The sequence below is a fragment of the Haemaphysalis longicornis genome, unplaced genomic scaffold, assembly GCF_048455015.1.
Source record: "Haemaphysalis longicornis isolate Haplotype H1 unplaced genomic scaffold, Haemaphysalis longicornis Haplotype H1 scaffold_4, whole genome shotgun sequence".
Classification (NCBI taxonomy): domain Eukaryota; kingdom Metazoa; phylum Arthropoda; class Arachnida; order Ixodida; family Ixodidae; genus Haemaphysalis; species Haemaphysalis longicornis.
In genome coordinates this window covers 95,339,521-95,352,011 of record NW_027526361.1, presented here as the reverse complement: position 1 = coordinate 95,352,011, position 12,491 = coordinate 95,339,521, and the positions used below count along the sequence as shown (strand labels likewise).

At 47.0% G+C, this 12,491-nt stretch overlaps 2 protein-coding genes across 3 annotated transcripts in view; both read right to left on the bottom strand.

The window, feature by feature from the left end:
- The window catches only part of LOC144179850 (uncharacterized), a 34,144-nt gene extending 26,587 nt beyond the window's left edge, over positions 1 to 7,557 (bottom strand). The window contains exons 1-2 of the mRNA XM_077708278.1: positions 7,422 to 7,557; positions 2,731 to 3,069 (exon numbers count right to left, since the gene is read on the bottom strand). Coding sequence (XP_077564404.1) covers positions 2,731 to 3,069; positions 7,422 to 7,431 — 349 coding nt within the window. The 5' untranslated portion in view covers positions 7,432 to 7,557. The remainder of the gene's footprint in view (positions 1 to 2,730; positions 3,070 to 7,421) is intronic.
- Positions 7,558 to 7,608: 51 nt separating this feature from the next.
- Positions 7,609 to 10,773, bottom strand: LOC144179116 (uncharacterized). 2 transcript variants are annotated; one of them, XM_077707344.1, is made up of 2 exons: positions 10,445 to 10,773; positions 7,609 to 7,937 (listed from the first exon to the last, which is right to left on the bottom strand). In XM_077707344.1, the coding sequence occupies exons 1-2, from the start codon at positions 10,482 to 10,484 to the stop codon at positions 7,609 to 7,611; spliced, it is 369 nt and encodes a 122-aa protein (XP_077563470.1). In that variant the 5' UTR covers positions 10,485 to 10,773. The 2 variants fall into 2 exon arrangements, with proteins under 2 accessions (XP_077563470.1, XP_077563471.1); XM_077707345.1 differs by having other exon boundaries at positions 10,451 to 10,773.
- Between the last annotated feature and the right edge of the window lie 1,718 nt (positions 10,774 to 12,491).

Below are 12,491 nucleotides of genomic sequence, written 5' to 3'. Positions count from 1 at the left end.
AGGCCTATCAAATTGGATGTAGGACAGCCGTATGCCAACTCTAGCCAATCTCTCCCTTGGTCGCAGGGTAACAAATGTGCGCGCCTTTGTGCATACAGATGGCGTGCGGCAATGTTGGTATCAAGAACGTTTGACGGAAATATCTTAGACAAGGTGGATGACAGAATATTTATTGCAGCTTTGGTATGCACACTTCACAAGGAAGAAAACAGCCAGCTAAGTTGGAGTAATGGTGCTAGTTTATCAATTGACACCCTTGGAAATGTGGAAACTAGCTAAAGTTCAGGGGGTGGTCTACATGCGCCGATGGGTTCAGCTGCAGGATGGACTTAGTAACAACCAGAGACGTACAGGGGCTCTTAACTGTTTCCACATTTCTCCCTGGACATCTTCCCGTGGCCTGAAATGCGTAAAAATTACCGTTGTCATACTCCTCTGAAACACGTTTCTTACCATTGTCAGAAATTACCTTTGTGACGTTTCCCCCCTTCGTGCCTCACTCTGCGCAGTCCAGTATGGAGCACCCGGTGTTGGCTACATGCCAGTAAATCCTTTTCCTCTTTTGGTTCCCCGACCAGCTTCATTTTCCAATTCCTGCTACACTTTGTCCACAAAGCAAGAATGTATATAGCAGGGGAAACGGCCCATTGCGGCAGGCAACCAGATAATGTCACAATGAAGCAGTGATTCGCCATAATGGGCTGTAGCGCCGTTATCCGCTCACTGCTACCACTCATTGAATTCAAATTTCCCGCCTCCGCAACGCTCGCGTGCCCCCGCCTGAAACTTCGCCAGCGGGAGTTCTGTCCTTTTTGCGCTTGCTTTTCCTCCCACACTTGCCGGCATTGCACAGCCACTTTTTTTTTCGCTTAATATCGCAAAAACCAACCCAACGAGCATTCCTAACTAAATGAACGCGGGCGCTGCGTTGGCTAATTACGTATATTTTGCGTCAGATGTACCTGCAGTTTTCTTTGCGCTAAACAATGGGAGATGCATGACAAGCACCAGCAGTTTACGAGTTTCTAACAGTTATGAATATATAAACCGCTTCGCTTTCGAAGCCTCCGTGGGTTACACCGCGACGACAGCCGCCACGACGCAACGCCGTGTGGCTCTACTTGGATCCAGCGAGCGAGCTACAATAACAAGGCGAGCCCCTAAAGTGCTCTGCACTTAAAACCAAAGTGGACTAAAAGACTTCGTAGCTGCAACGGTGAAGGAGAGGGCAGCGGCACCTGATGGGCAAAATGATAGCAGCCACAGTTCATTCCGGAGCTGCGCAGCGAAATGCTGGTCGGGGCGGCCGTGCAGTTTCTTTTCCCACGACACATGCCGCTAGCTTAACCTCGGCTAAGCTAAGGTGTGACGTTATCTGGCCGCAATAGGAAGCACCGTTTCCTCTCCTGTCTTGTTCTTACTCCAGGACCTTGCTCAACACAGATGCAAACTGATGCTAACTACCCAGTAAAATTTATTGTTGGCATTTCGGAGACCTCTCGAAAATGGAAGCAACCACACAGAAAAAAAGGGAAGGGGGGAGGGGGCCGGACAGCTCCAAACTGTTTGTCCATTATAGTTTGCGCTCATTTCTTCATTACATTTCCCCAATTGCGGAAACAAACGCCGGCAGGTAGTTAGCATCAGTTTAACTCTATTGTTTCTCCATTCTCTGCCCCTTTCTGGCTGCACCTTAAAACTGCCTGTACAAGGAGAACACGGTGTTCTCTACCAACAAAAGGCAGAATCATGGTGAGAAAATACATACCAGGCATACCCACAGTACGCACACTTGCACATGCACAAATCGTGACATACTGTCAATCGCCCTCTTCAACATGTGTTCCTTGTGTTGGGCTGCAAAGCTCCAGCATGTGGTCAAGTAGCCACTGTTGTGCCTGAGCACCCGGCCCAAACTGCCCGCGGCAGACATGCCCCAACTTGAAGGTGCCGCAGAGTCGCCTCTCCTTTCCCCTTCTCAACGCTGGGCCGAATCATGCTTTGGACGCCTGTGGTAGACGTGCAGCGACATTCCTGGAGACGGCACCGCTGAGTCGCCTTCCCTTTCCCCGTCGTGGCAGCTCGGCTGACGCAACCGCTTTGCCTCTATTCGTCGGATTCAAACTTCGGCCAGCAAGAGTCCTGATTGGAGCGATTCAAACCGTTCACGGCTGAAAAAGACCCCCGGGTGGTATAAAACCAGCCCGGAAGCAAGGCGAGGGCGGCACTTTTCAGAGGCACCGAGTGCAGACGTGCTGTCGCCTTTGTGCGAGCCATGCAACGCCTTTGTTACCCTTGTACATGATGTATATAAATGTTGCTTCAACTCTTCGTCGGCTCAAGAACTTCATCGCTCTGCTCTGCGCCATGTTGATAACGGACGGAGCAAGGCAATGTTGCAGCGCAGGTGACTGTGCTCGGATGATTAGTCCAAACACCACCCTACACGCTACTGGGCCGGGCCTTGTCACAATCCACTCGCAGCTAATGTAGGTAGCTGCCGCAACCTGCTGCGGGCCTCACCTACAATCACACTTTCCGCGCTGCAGTCGCCACCCAGCTGGTTAGGCTTGAACGTGATGATGAACTCGAACGTTTTCGCTAGAAGCCAAGTTTCAATCCACAATAAAAAAATAAAATTAAAGTAATGGGCCCTCTTTAAGAGCCCCGCATCTCTTGGCGTACCGTATACATCACTTGCTGCGTAACAGTCCAGGCTCCCTTCCAGTCACACGGGGGCAGCGTTCATGCACACACACACCCGGCGGCTGTGCTTCTTCTCGTGCCTCTTCTGTTGGATGCGGTGGGCGAAGGCCTCGGGGCAGAACCGGCAGCCGAAGGGCTTCTCGCCCGTGTGGCTGCGCAGGTGGGCGACCAGGTTGCCCTTCTGGGCGAAGGCACTGGGGCACAGGTGGCACTGGTGCGGCCGCTCGCCCGAGTGGATGCGCTGGTGCACCTTCATTCGGCACTGGAGCGGTGTTTTGAAGCTGCACTGCGGGCAGCCCAGCAGTCGGTGATCCAGCTGCACTGTGTGGCCACCACCCGTGGAGCGGGGAGAGGAGGAGAAGCCTGCAACGAAGGGAGAGGGGGAAACACTGAGAGCGCTTCCACCGCAAAAAGTGGAATGCGAAAAAGGAAAGAACAAGGCTGTGTCTAGAGTGCCGTCCAATGGTACTATGAGCACTCCCCTATATCGACGTCCACCAGCATTTTGTCAAAAAAAAAGAATTCTGAGTCTGGCACTACATCGCTCTACCGAATGTAAGGCAAGGTAATTTAATCTAAACTAACATAAAATGACCTAACGAAACGAAAGCAATCATTTAAAACACCAAAACCTAACCTAAGCCATATAAATTATAGTTCAATTTAAAGGTGAAAAAAAGAAAAAGAGGCAAAAGCCAGTCTCTAACCATCGGCAATTGGAATTCAGAAGCAAAGACTGAACCTCTACACCACACCAAGAGACGCTTTGGGCGGTGCTAGCCTAGTCCTCAGTATTCGAATGTCGTCGGATGGCACTCTAGCCATGCCTCCAGCTCTGAGCTAGAGTGCCGTCGGGACACCACCCTAAAGTGTCTACAGTCTACTGTCTAGACCCTAGAGTGCTTAGTGTCTAGACTCTAGAGTCTAGAGTGTCGTCGGACGGCACTCTAGACACTGGGAAAGAAGAAACACGAAAGAGGAGGAAGCATCTCCGCTGGTACCATGCGATCCGCTCTGCACAACCCTTCAAAATTTTGAGTATGTCCTTGTTTGTCACTAGTGAATCCTAGAGCGAAGGCATGAGTTAAAGTGCTAGGTCAAAAAACAGGCATCGTCATGGCAGAGAGGCTGCACACACACAAAAAAAAAAATGGGGGAAAGAATGCACAGATTGTGCCAAATCTCTCGGAGAACCTGCCATATACAAGGTAAAGTAATTGAGCAAGAAAAAGATTGGACAAGTTTTCATCTAAGTGGGAATCGAAACCAGGCCTTCAAATCGAGAGCGCAGCACACATCCCCAGCCCTATGGCAATCCAATGGCTTTAGCTGACACAACATGGGTCCAGTGAATACGCTGTGACCACCGACATGGAAATGAGCTCTAAACACATGTACTGAGCATAGATTAGTTATCTTACCAGGCTAATTATAGAAGTAGCAATTGGGCGAATAACAAAGGACGTTTCTGCAAAATATCTGCTTTGCTCGGTACAAAATACTAGCACCATTCAGTGAAACCTGCAATAATACGGCACTGTCCCAACAAATGGTGTGCGAGGAGTGCAAACACAAAAGAAGAAAAAGGCATAAAGAGGAAATGATGACGAAGATAGTGAGAGAACATGTTTAGTGTTCCCACAATAGTGGTAACTAGATCTAGTGGCTCAAGTGCTAACATTCACTACATCGCAAAATGTCCTCATAATTCTGTGTTTGTTCGTGTACAGATAGCACGCACGCTAGCAATTCGTTAAATTTGGCCTTGATGACTAGCCGGTGTCGTCATGAACAATGTCAGCAATTTGGTGGGCAAGGACGGTATGAGGGCAGCAACAAGGCATTCATACGAGAAATATGCATGTAAATTGTCTAGAAAACTTAGAATATGGTTTATGCATTCAAAAATTCAATCTGGTAAACTGGTTAGGAAGTTTTTACAACTGATTTCCACGTTTTTAAGCAATACGAAGACACTAGCAGCTGCCAATGACAAATACATGTGTGAAATTGCTGTCGCGCGTAGTGATTACTCCGTTGTCTTCGAGACACTTTCAGCATCATTTTCAATAAAACTTTGAAATTAAAAAGTAGGATTACGGAATTTCATGAATTACGGAATATCGTGATTCCCACTTGCTAAAAAGTGACGCGTCTTCTTTCTTGCTTCGAACTGCAAAGCTGCAGCACATGTTCAACTACACACTAATCAGAAGATGATGGCGGCGGACACAGGACGCCATGGTCTGGCGCAGTTTCCACCCACAGTGACTCTTGTTACGGTAGCGAGCATCAATATTCACCCGGATGATGAGGCTACGATGTGGGGACGACAGGGATGACGAATCAGGAAATTTTCCCTTGGAACCTATATGATCAGATGGGCTTTCACTCTAAGCACCCCCCTTTTTGGGCGTGGAGTGCGAAGGCCAATCTCCCTACAGAGAAAATCCGACAAAGAAATGGCTAATGATGGCTGGGCAGCCACTAGCAAAAAAAAAAGCAGCTATCCACCCAAGCTGGATTTTGGGTGGCTGGTGTTTGCCACTACCAGAAGTGGCCAACTGCACCTTGAGGCTGCAGCCTATCACGTGTTCTACTTCTGCTCTGCACTCTAGGCTCCTACCAGACAATTGTTTTGCACTTCTTTTTTCGGAATAATGCTAATTTTTTTCCCTTTCTCACATCCACAAATATGAACAGCAATGTTGCTCGTGTGACGAACAATAACTGGGCGGGCGGCGGCGAACAATGGCTGCCAAATATCTCACTCAGATATGTCAGGGCTGGGTCAGTATATTACACAAGATGCCTAGAACGCGGGAGGGAAAAAGACAGGTCTACGTTTGTCCGCAAGGATAAAGCTTGGGTTCTTCCAAGTTTCATTCAGCCAATTGACTAGAAAGTATGCTCAATCACAAATTACAAACAAATGCGTTTTGTTTCGTGCACTCCGTGGACTGCGTCCACCATTGTACATCATCCTTCTTCACAATGGAAAGGCACTAATGTTTTTTTTTTTTGTTCATTACGCACAGCTCTTGCTTGTGCAATACATTTGCGAGAGGGTAGAAACAAACAAACAAACCGTCACTGAATGTTTCTGCATTTATTTTCTTTCTCGATGTTTCGAGCTGCCCCTTAACATTCCTTTTGCAGGAAGCACACAGGACATTGGCAACTGTTTACTAAGGGAAAGCACCATCACGTTAGAAAATTGCATGAGAGGAGTAAATGCAACTTATATGTATTTGTAGGCATTTCTATCGAAGGTGACACATTGTGACTGCCCTTCCCAACAAAAGTGCATCTTTTTGCTTGTAGTATCTGTCCACAATGCTGCAGCACGTGTTCAAATGGGCACTGTACGGTGGCCGCTTGGGACCAACACTGTCTCCACAGTTCGCACCTACAAGTATACACTTTCAGCACTAACAAGGAGCAATTGACACCTGGCAGGTGTTGCCACGATGCAACGACAAAATTTTCTCTTGAGGCAGCAGCTCTCTCTTTAATCCTTTGCAGTCCAGAACTTTTACTCATTTACTCACTTTCCAGCTGTTCCAGTCCACAACCGTTTTGGCAGTTTCTGGGACCGCGAAGCAAAAAACACTAACTCTGCGAGAAAGACTCACAGGATATTTATTTGTTCTCTTGCATTCTGTTTAAAACTCTTTTACCGATATTTGAGCAGCGTGTGAAACCGTTCGAAGCATGCTCCTGCGTGCACGCCTAGGTTGTTACTGCAGGTTTTGCAGACTATTACATCTCCCCTCCTCCTGTTTTTCTATCGCTACAAAGAGCAGAGTCCTTGCTGCTTCGGCCTGGGAGATTGTAGATCAAATGGCTTGTCCCAAATATTACCCTTTCCTCACGCTGCATACATGCAGATAGGCCCCACTTTTTGGCTCGAGCCCTCACGTCACCTACCAGCTGTGGGATGAGGTTGCGGCAGTACTGCCCTTTCTCCGCGTGATTCTGCAGCTGTGTGTGCCTCCAAATAAAACTATTGACAATGGAAACCTCTAGGTGCTAGAAGAAAAGTCTATCGCCACCACTTTATTTCCTTCCGACAAAATGTGTAGCTCACAAAGTTAATGATCAGCGTGGCGCTGTTTCCACCGCAGTCGTGGTCTTCGCCACTCGCTTCTGTCGAATCACTGTCACCACTAACTGATGGAGGCACACAATTCTCTTCCTCACAGAAGTCAACGTCACTTTCGCTAAGTGCACCACTGTGAAACGAACGTGATAAGAAAGCAGCCATGCTTCTCGGCGAACAGCGTGCACGTGAAAACGCCCTGGAATCCCGAAGACGCGTGCTCAACATTGTGCTGCACCCTAGTGCAAAAAAAGAAGAAAACTTTAACAAAGTTCACTTATCCCTCAAGAGATGGTGCATCACGTATACAAATAATGTGGGCGCATCGCAGTTAGAAAGACTGAGAAATTTAACCTTGAATCCAACAGCGGACCGCAAAGGTTTAAGCCTCCCACCTTTTGGTTACAAACAGGGGAACAGCGCAACACAGACGAAACACAAGAACAAAGTGACAACCACAAGCGCTGACTTACAACTGACAATTGTAAGTCAGCGCTCTCAATTGTAAGTCAGCGCTGATGGTTGACACTTTCTTCTTGTGTTTCGTCTGTGTTGCGCTGTTCCCCTGTTTGTAATTATGCACCAACTCACCCAAGCCTTAACCATTGCCCACATGTTGGCATGCTGCATAAAAGAGCGGTGTAACGATCCACAAGGCGCTTGCTTTGCCCCGGTCATGCGCGCACACACACGACTCGGCCCTTATCCTGCTCTCCTGCTGCGCCACTGGTAATGACTGCGCACTTCCCTCTCTTCGTTCTTTGCTGGAGATGCAAAGTGAAGGCTCCGGGGCAGAAGAGTCAGCGGGAGGAGCGCCAGGTCGCGTGGCTGCGAAGGTGGCCCACCAAGTTGGCCTTCTGGGCGAAGGCGCTGGAGCACAGGTGGCACTGGTACGGGCGCTCGCCCGTGTGGATGCGCACGTGGGCGACCAGGTTGCTCTTCTGCACAAACGCCTTGCCGCAGTAGCTGCACTGGTGCGGGCGCTCGCCCGTATGGATGCGCTGGTGGATCTTGAGGTTGCTCGAGTGCGGTGTCGTGAAGCTGCACTGCTGGCAGTGCAGGATCCGGCGGCCTGCCCTGGGGTCGTGCTGCACTGTGAGGCCATCTGGCGAGGGGGAAGAGCCTGCAACTGAGAAAGAGGGGGAAAATTTCAGCGCCTTTCTACTCTGTGAAGAAGGATCACCAGCGAAGCTGCGTTGCGTAACGTTAGAGTAGTCTTAGCGGCTAATTCTCACATAATTTTGTTTCCGCATGTTCTGGTAAAACCACAGTTATGGCGGTTTTTTTATAACCATACTCCCTCTGTACAAGGCCATGTATTGACAGCACAAAGCAACTCTCTCGAACTTCACCGTAAACTAGTTATGACAAGTATATGAAACTCGTCTTACCAGTCTTTGTCGGTACATGTCCTTAACTCAGGAGATTTGTTTCGAAATGAGTCAAATCCACATGAAGAGAAGTTCAGAAACAAACGAAAATTTCATTAAGAGGCCTAAATACCACGTTGTAACGGCTAACTTCCCCAAGCTGACATGTAGAACATATCCCATAGTAGCTTCGACAGCATTGCATTTAGTTGCGGTCACAAATTTTTGCTTGTTTCTGCAGTTCTGTTCTAATGTATTTTACTCGTTTGTTTCGGAACACTTTCAACAACACAAGCGTCAGAGCCATTTTCCCTAATCACACTCCCTCCCAAGATAGCAATGCTTCACTGCACAACACACAATGTGGAAAAGCCAGACCAAGCTTACACCAATTCCCTTGAAGTCGGCTTTACCTCTAAACACAGGTGCACTGCTGCAACAACATTCTTCCAGGGGCAATATGAGCAGTCGTATAAAAATATGATGGCCTTAGGACGTGTTTTAATTTTTTATTTTTTTTTCTCTACTGGGAACCAGTTTTTGCACTGCAGAGAACTTGCTTCAGAGATAGCATGACACGATACCAGTAGAAAACATCATCAGCGCCAGCAATAGAACAGCTCTGCAGTTAAAAACGGAGCCCTTCTGCAGAAGAACACAGCGACTGTATCAGCACTGAGATTTTATAGAGGACAGTCTATCTTAGGCTACCTAAGCATGAAAATTTTGGTCTATCTGTCTCTCCCTCGACTCGGCCTTCTGGCCAACTATTCGTCAAAAAGAAGTACACCATGGCAAAACCGTTCCAAGCAACTGAATTTGCTGGCCAAAGTCATGCATGTCCTCATTATTTATCCCAAAGGAAGATCCAGGCACATCTGAGGCAAAATGGAAGTACTTAAACGGTAAGTTTACACCATGGAATACAGGAGGAATACACTATAGGTCGCTGTTTTTTTTTTTACCAAGAGAAAAAACAACCCATTTCTCGTGCTATAGTCTCTCTTTGCCTTTTAATGTATATAAGGCAAAGAGAGACTATAGCACGAGTGAGGTAAAAGCAAGCACGATTGGAACAGAGCTTGCGCTCCAGGCAGAGCATGAAACAAGAAATAAAGAGGCACAGTTTCCAACATATGGGTGTGGGAACTGTGAAGGCGGGAAATTTGAATTGCATTGAACAAATCTGTGTTCAACTTGTCCCAAGAGGTGCAAGAGGGGAGGGAATAGCATCAGGGGTTAGAGAGGAAGAGCGAAAAAAGACAACTGCCTCTTGACGACATTTGGAGTGAAGCAAGCAGATACGCAACTAATTTTTCGGAGCCTACCAGAATAAATCATGCCCTCGATTCAGCATTAACAAATGAGCCAGGCAAAGTTCCGTCCGCTGTAGTCAGGCCAGGAATCCGTGAACACAAAGCTGTTGTCTGCCCAGGGAACTTTAAGAAGCAAAGTAGTCCAGGTCCTATTGTTGGCTGTGTTACAACAGTCTTTCAGGAGATTAAATGATTGGTTAGCAAACTCTGCAGCCCCAATTTATCTTTAGCAGGTGGTAGGTCAGATAACCCCATATACCAATTGCAGCAACCCTAACAACTACTACAATGACACCACTAATTTACAGTCTGTTTTTGAGCCACGTCAGCCTTCAAAACTTTAGCTTTTTTATTCCTTGTTAGTGTGGACTCTAATAGTCAACTAGTCAGCATTAGTCAACTCGGTAGGTGAAAAACGTGGTGTTTCCGAGGGGAAAGGGTCTGGTCAACACACAACATGGCTGATGGACGGTTCACACACACACAAAAGGCCGACATCTCAAAGAATACAAAAAAAGAAAGGTGAAACTGGCGGCACATTTGTCACAAATGCTCCAGTTTGGAAAGAAAATTGAAAAGCAAATTGGGCAGACACGGGTCTATGTGAGAACAATCTCTAGGCATCTGCAAGGTGACTATTTCAGTCGCATCGGGTGGTAAATAAAGGGCATTAACAAAGATGACCAATCATCGCGGCAGTCTGTAACAATTAAAATGAGCGACAAACTGAAGCAGTGATGAAGGTGGCAGCAATGACATGTGCAGCATTTAACCTCGTAGCCAAAATGTTGCTAGAACGGTCACTTATGATGCAACAACTACGTTTCAAGCACAGCTAGAACACTCCTTGTTAGCAAGTGGTACGGCTAAGCACAGTCACTTGGTACCGAATTACCCAAAACGGTCGACACATACACTGCCGGGAGAGAAAAAAAAAAAAAAAACTAAACTCGTACGCGTCCACAGCTCAATCAAACCACTCTCCGTCATCTTCGTCGTTTTCTCGTTCAAAGTGAGTCAATGAAAGATGGATTGAAACACCCATTGCGTCCGGCGGCCGGGTGGGACCCGCCGTTTCTCGGCAAGCGCACGTTTCTCCACTGCCACGGCCGCTCGATTGCGGGGCTAAGCCTGGCTAAGCTGCGCGAGCACGAGAGTTCTTGCTTCCCTAAGAACTTGACCCGCAAACGTAGCAGTAACACGCAAAATAATCATTCAACCAAAATAACCATGGAAATAACCATTCAAGGCAGCGTCTCGCCCCACGCGGGGCACAAGACAGCCTTGTTATTATTATGACGTCACAAGACGTCACGCAAGCATACGCAAGGCAAAAGCCACTGCGGGGGGGGGGGGGGGGGGGGGGAGGGTTAAAACTGTAGTGCACAGAATTATTTGAGCTTATTTTGTAGAAAAAATAATTTGTGAGCTTGTTTTGAACATATGTTTTTAAACAGTGCGGACTGTAGTTTCTGAGTTGGCCACAAAGGGCAGCGCGAGCGGCATAATTGCGCGGAGCTTTCAAAACATGTTCAAAACCACGTTCAAAACTATGCTAGGATCGTCGTTTGAACGTGTAGTGTTCTGTTCTTTGTCAGCGTGGTGATTTTTGTAGTTGTTATGCTGGGTGTACTGGGTGTACTGGCATCTGGTGGGAAAATGTAAGGTGGGTACTTCCGCAACCGCTCATCATGGGCGAGAGAAGATCTAAACAGCCGCGATCAATTTGCACTTCCATTGGCCCGGTACCTACATCCGAATCCGAACACATACGCCGGGTGCGGGAAGGTCCACCAACCCTTGAAATGATCCGAATCCGAACACATACGCCGGGTGCGGAAAGATCCACCAACCCTTGAAATGATTACCGAATGCGCCCTTGAGAATGGTCCCTTCAAAATGGTGTAGCAGCTTGTCCGACTCCATATGGACAGCGAGCCTTTGCATGAATATGTAGAGAACTGTGTGAACAGTGAGCATCGGCTGAACGGCTGAACTGCTCTTTTCCCTACCCTTTTACCTCTCTCCCCCCAGGGCATCTGGCCTCCTTACCTCAATAAAGCAATTATCTCTCTCTCTCTCTCTGAGCGCAAATATCACTGGCAACCATCGACAAAGTAGCGAAAATTACGCGAAGGCGTATGCAATTCGCGCAATTATGTATTTGTTTCCATGGACATAAAGAGGCTAATATATTTAAGTTGTTAACGCCAATGGTGGCAAAAGACGTAAATGTTACACTAATATTGTGATTATCAGTGCATTTTGTGGTGGCGACAAAAAGAATAAATGCGCACGCAAGAAAAAGGGGGATGCCTGAACTTTTGCACACTGCTGACAAAGATTTGTCTTTATATAAAAGAAGGTAACGTATTCTTAGCACTCATCTACCTATACGTATACCAACAATTGTTTTCGGGTTTTAGAATTTTCCCAATTCATGGGGCAAGAATTGGGGTTCACACCGCGTCGATTATATCCTGGTGGGACCACCAAATCACGATCGCAGTAATGAAAAATTGTATTGGCCAGAGTAAAAAAACGTAGCTTCATACACCAATGGCACTCCTAGACTTGGCCTCATAACTGATAAAATCCAACTAAACAAGGTTGAATTAAGGATAGTTGACCAATCGTTACTTTAACCCTATGGGGAGCCCTAAAATTTAGTTTAATTATTAGAAAATGGAATTGGGAAAAGTAAATACTATACACGTTTTTATACCCCAAGTGGGACCTGAAGATCTACTTGGAGTAAGTTATCGGATTTCATTACGTAACTCACATCAAATTAACAAGAGTCGGCTACATTAAAGTTTGGAAACAGCTAATAATAGAGAAATCATGTTTTTATGATTGCCGCATTTTATAAATTTCTGCTCTATTCTCACAAGAAAGTAGTAGTTACCAACTATATTTTACCTTTTGAGATGACTGGCTCATCGACACAGCACAAAAAGTGAGCTATGTTTCCCAACGTGTACTTTTCCTTCAGAC

Bases quoted from the DNA above. Each gene is read 5' to 3' on its own strand.
- LOC144179116 (XM_077707344.1), bottom strand. From the start codon at position 10,484: ATGACGGAGAGTGGTTTGATTGAGCTGTGGACGCGTACGA. The intron at 7,938-10,444 runs GTTTAGTTTTTT...CCTCTTTCTCAG, and splicing joins TGAGCTGTGGACGCGTACGA to TTGCAGGCTCTTCCCCCTCG.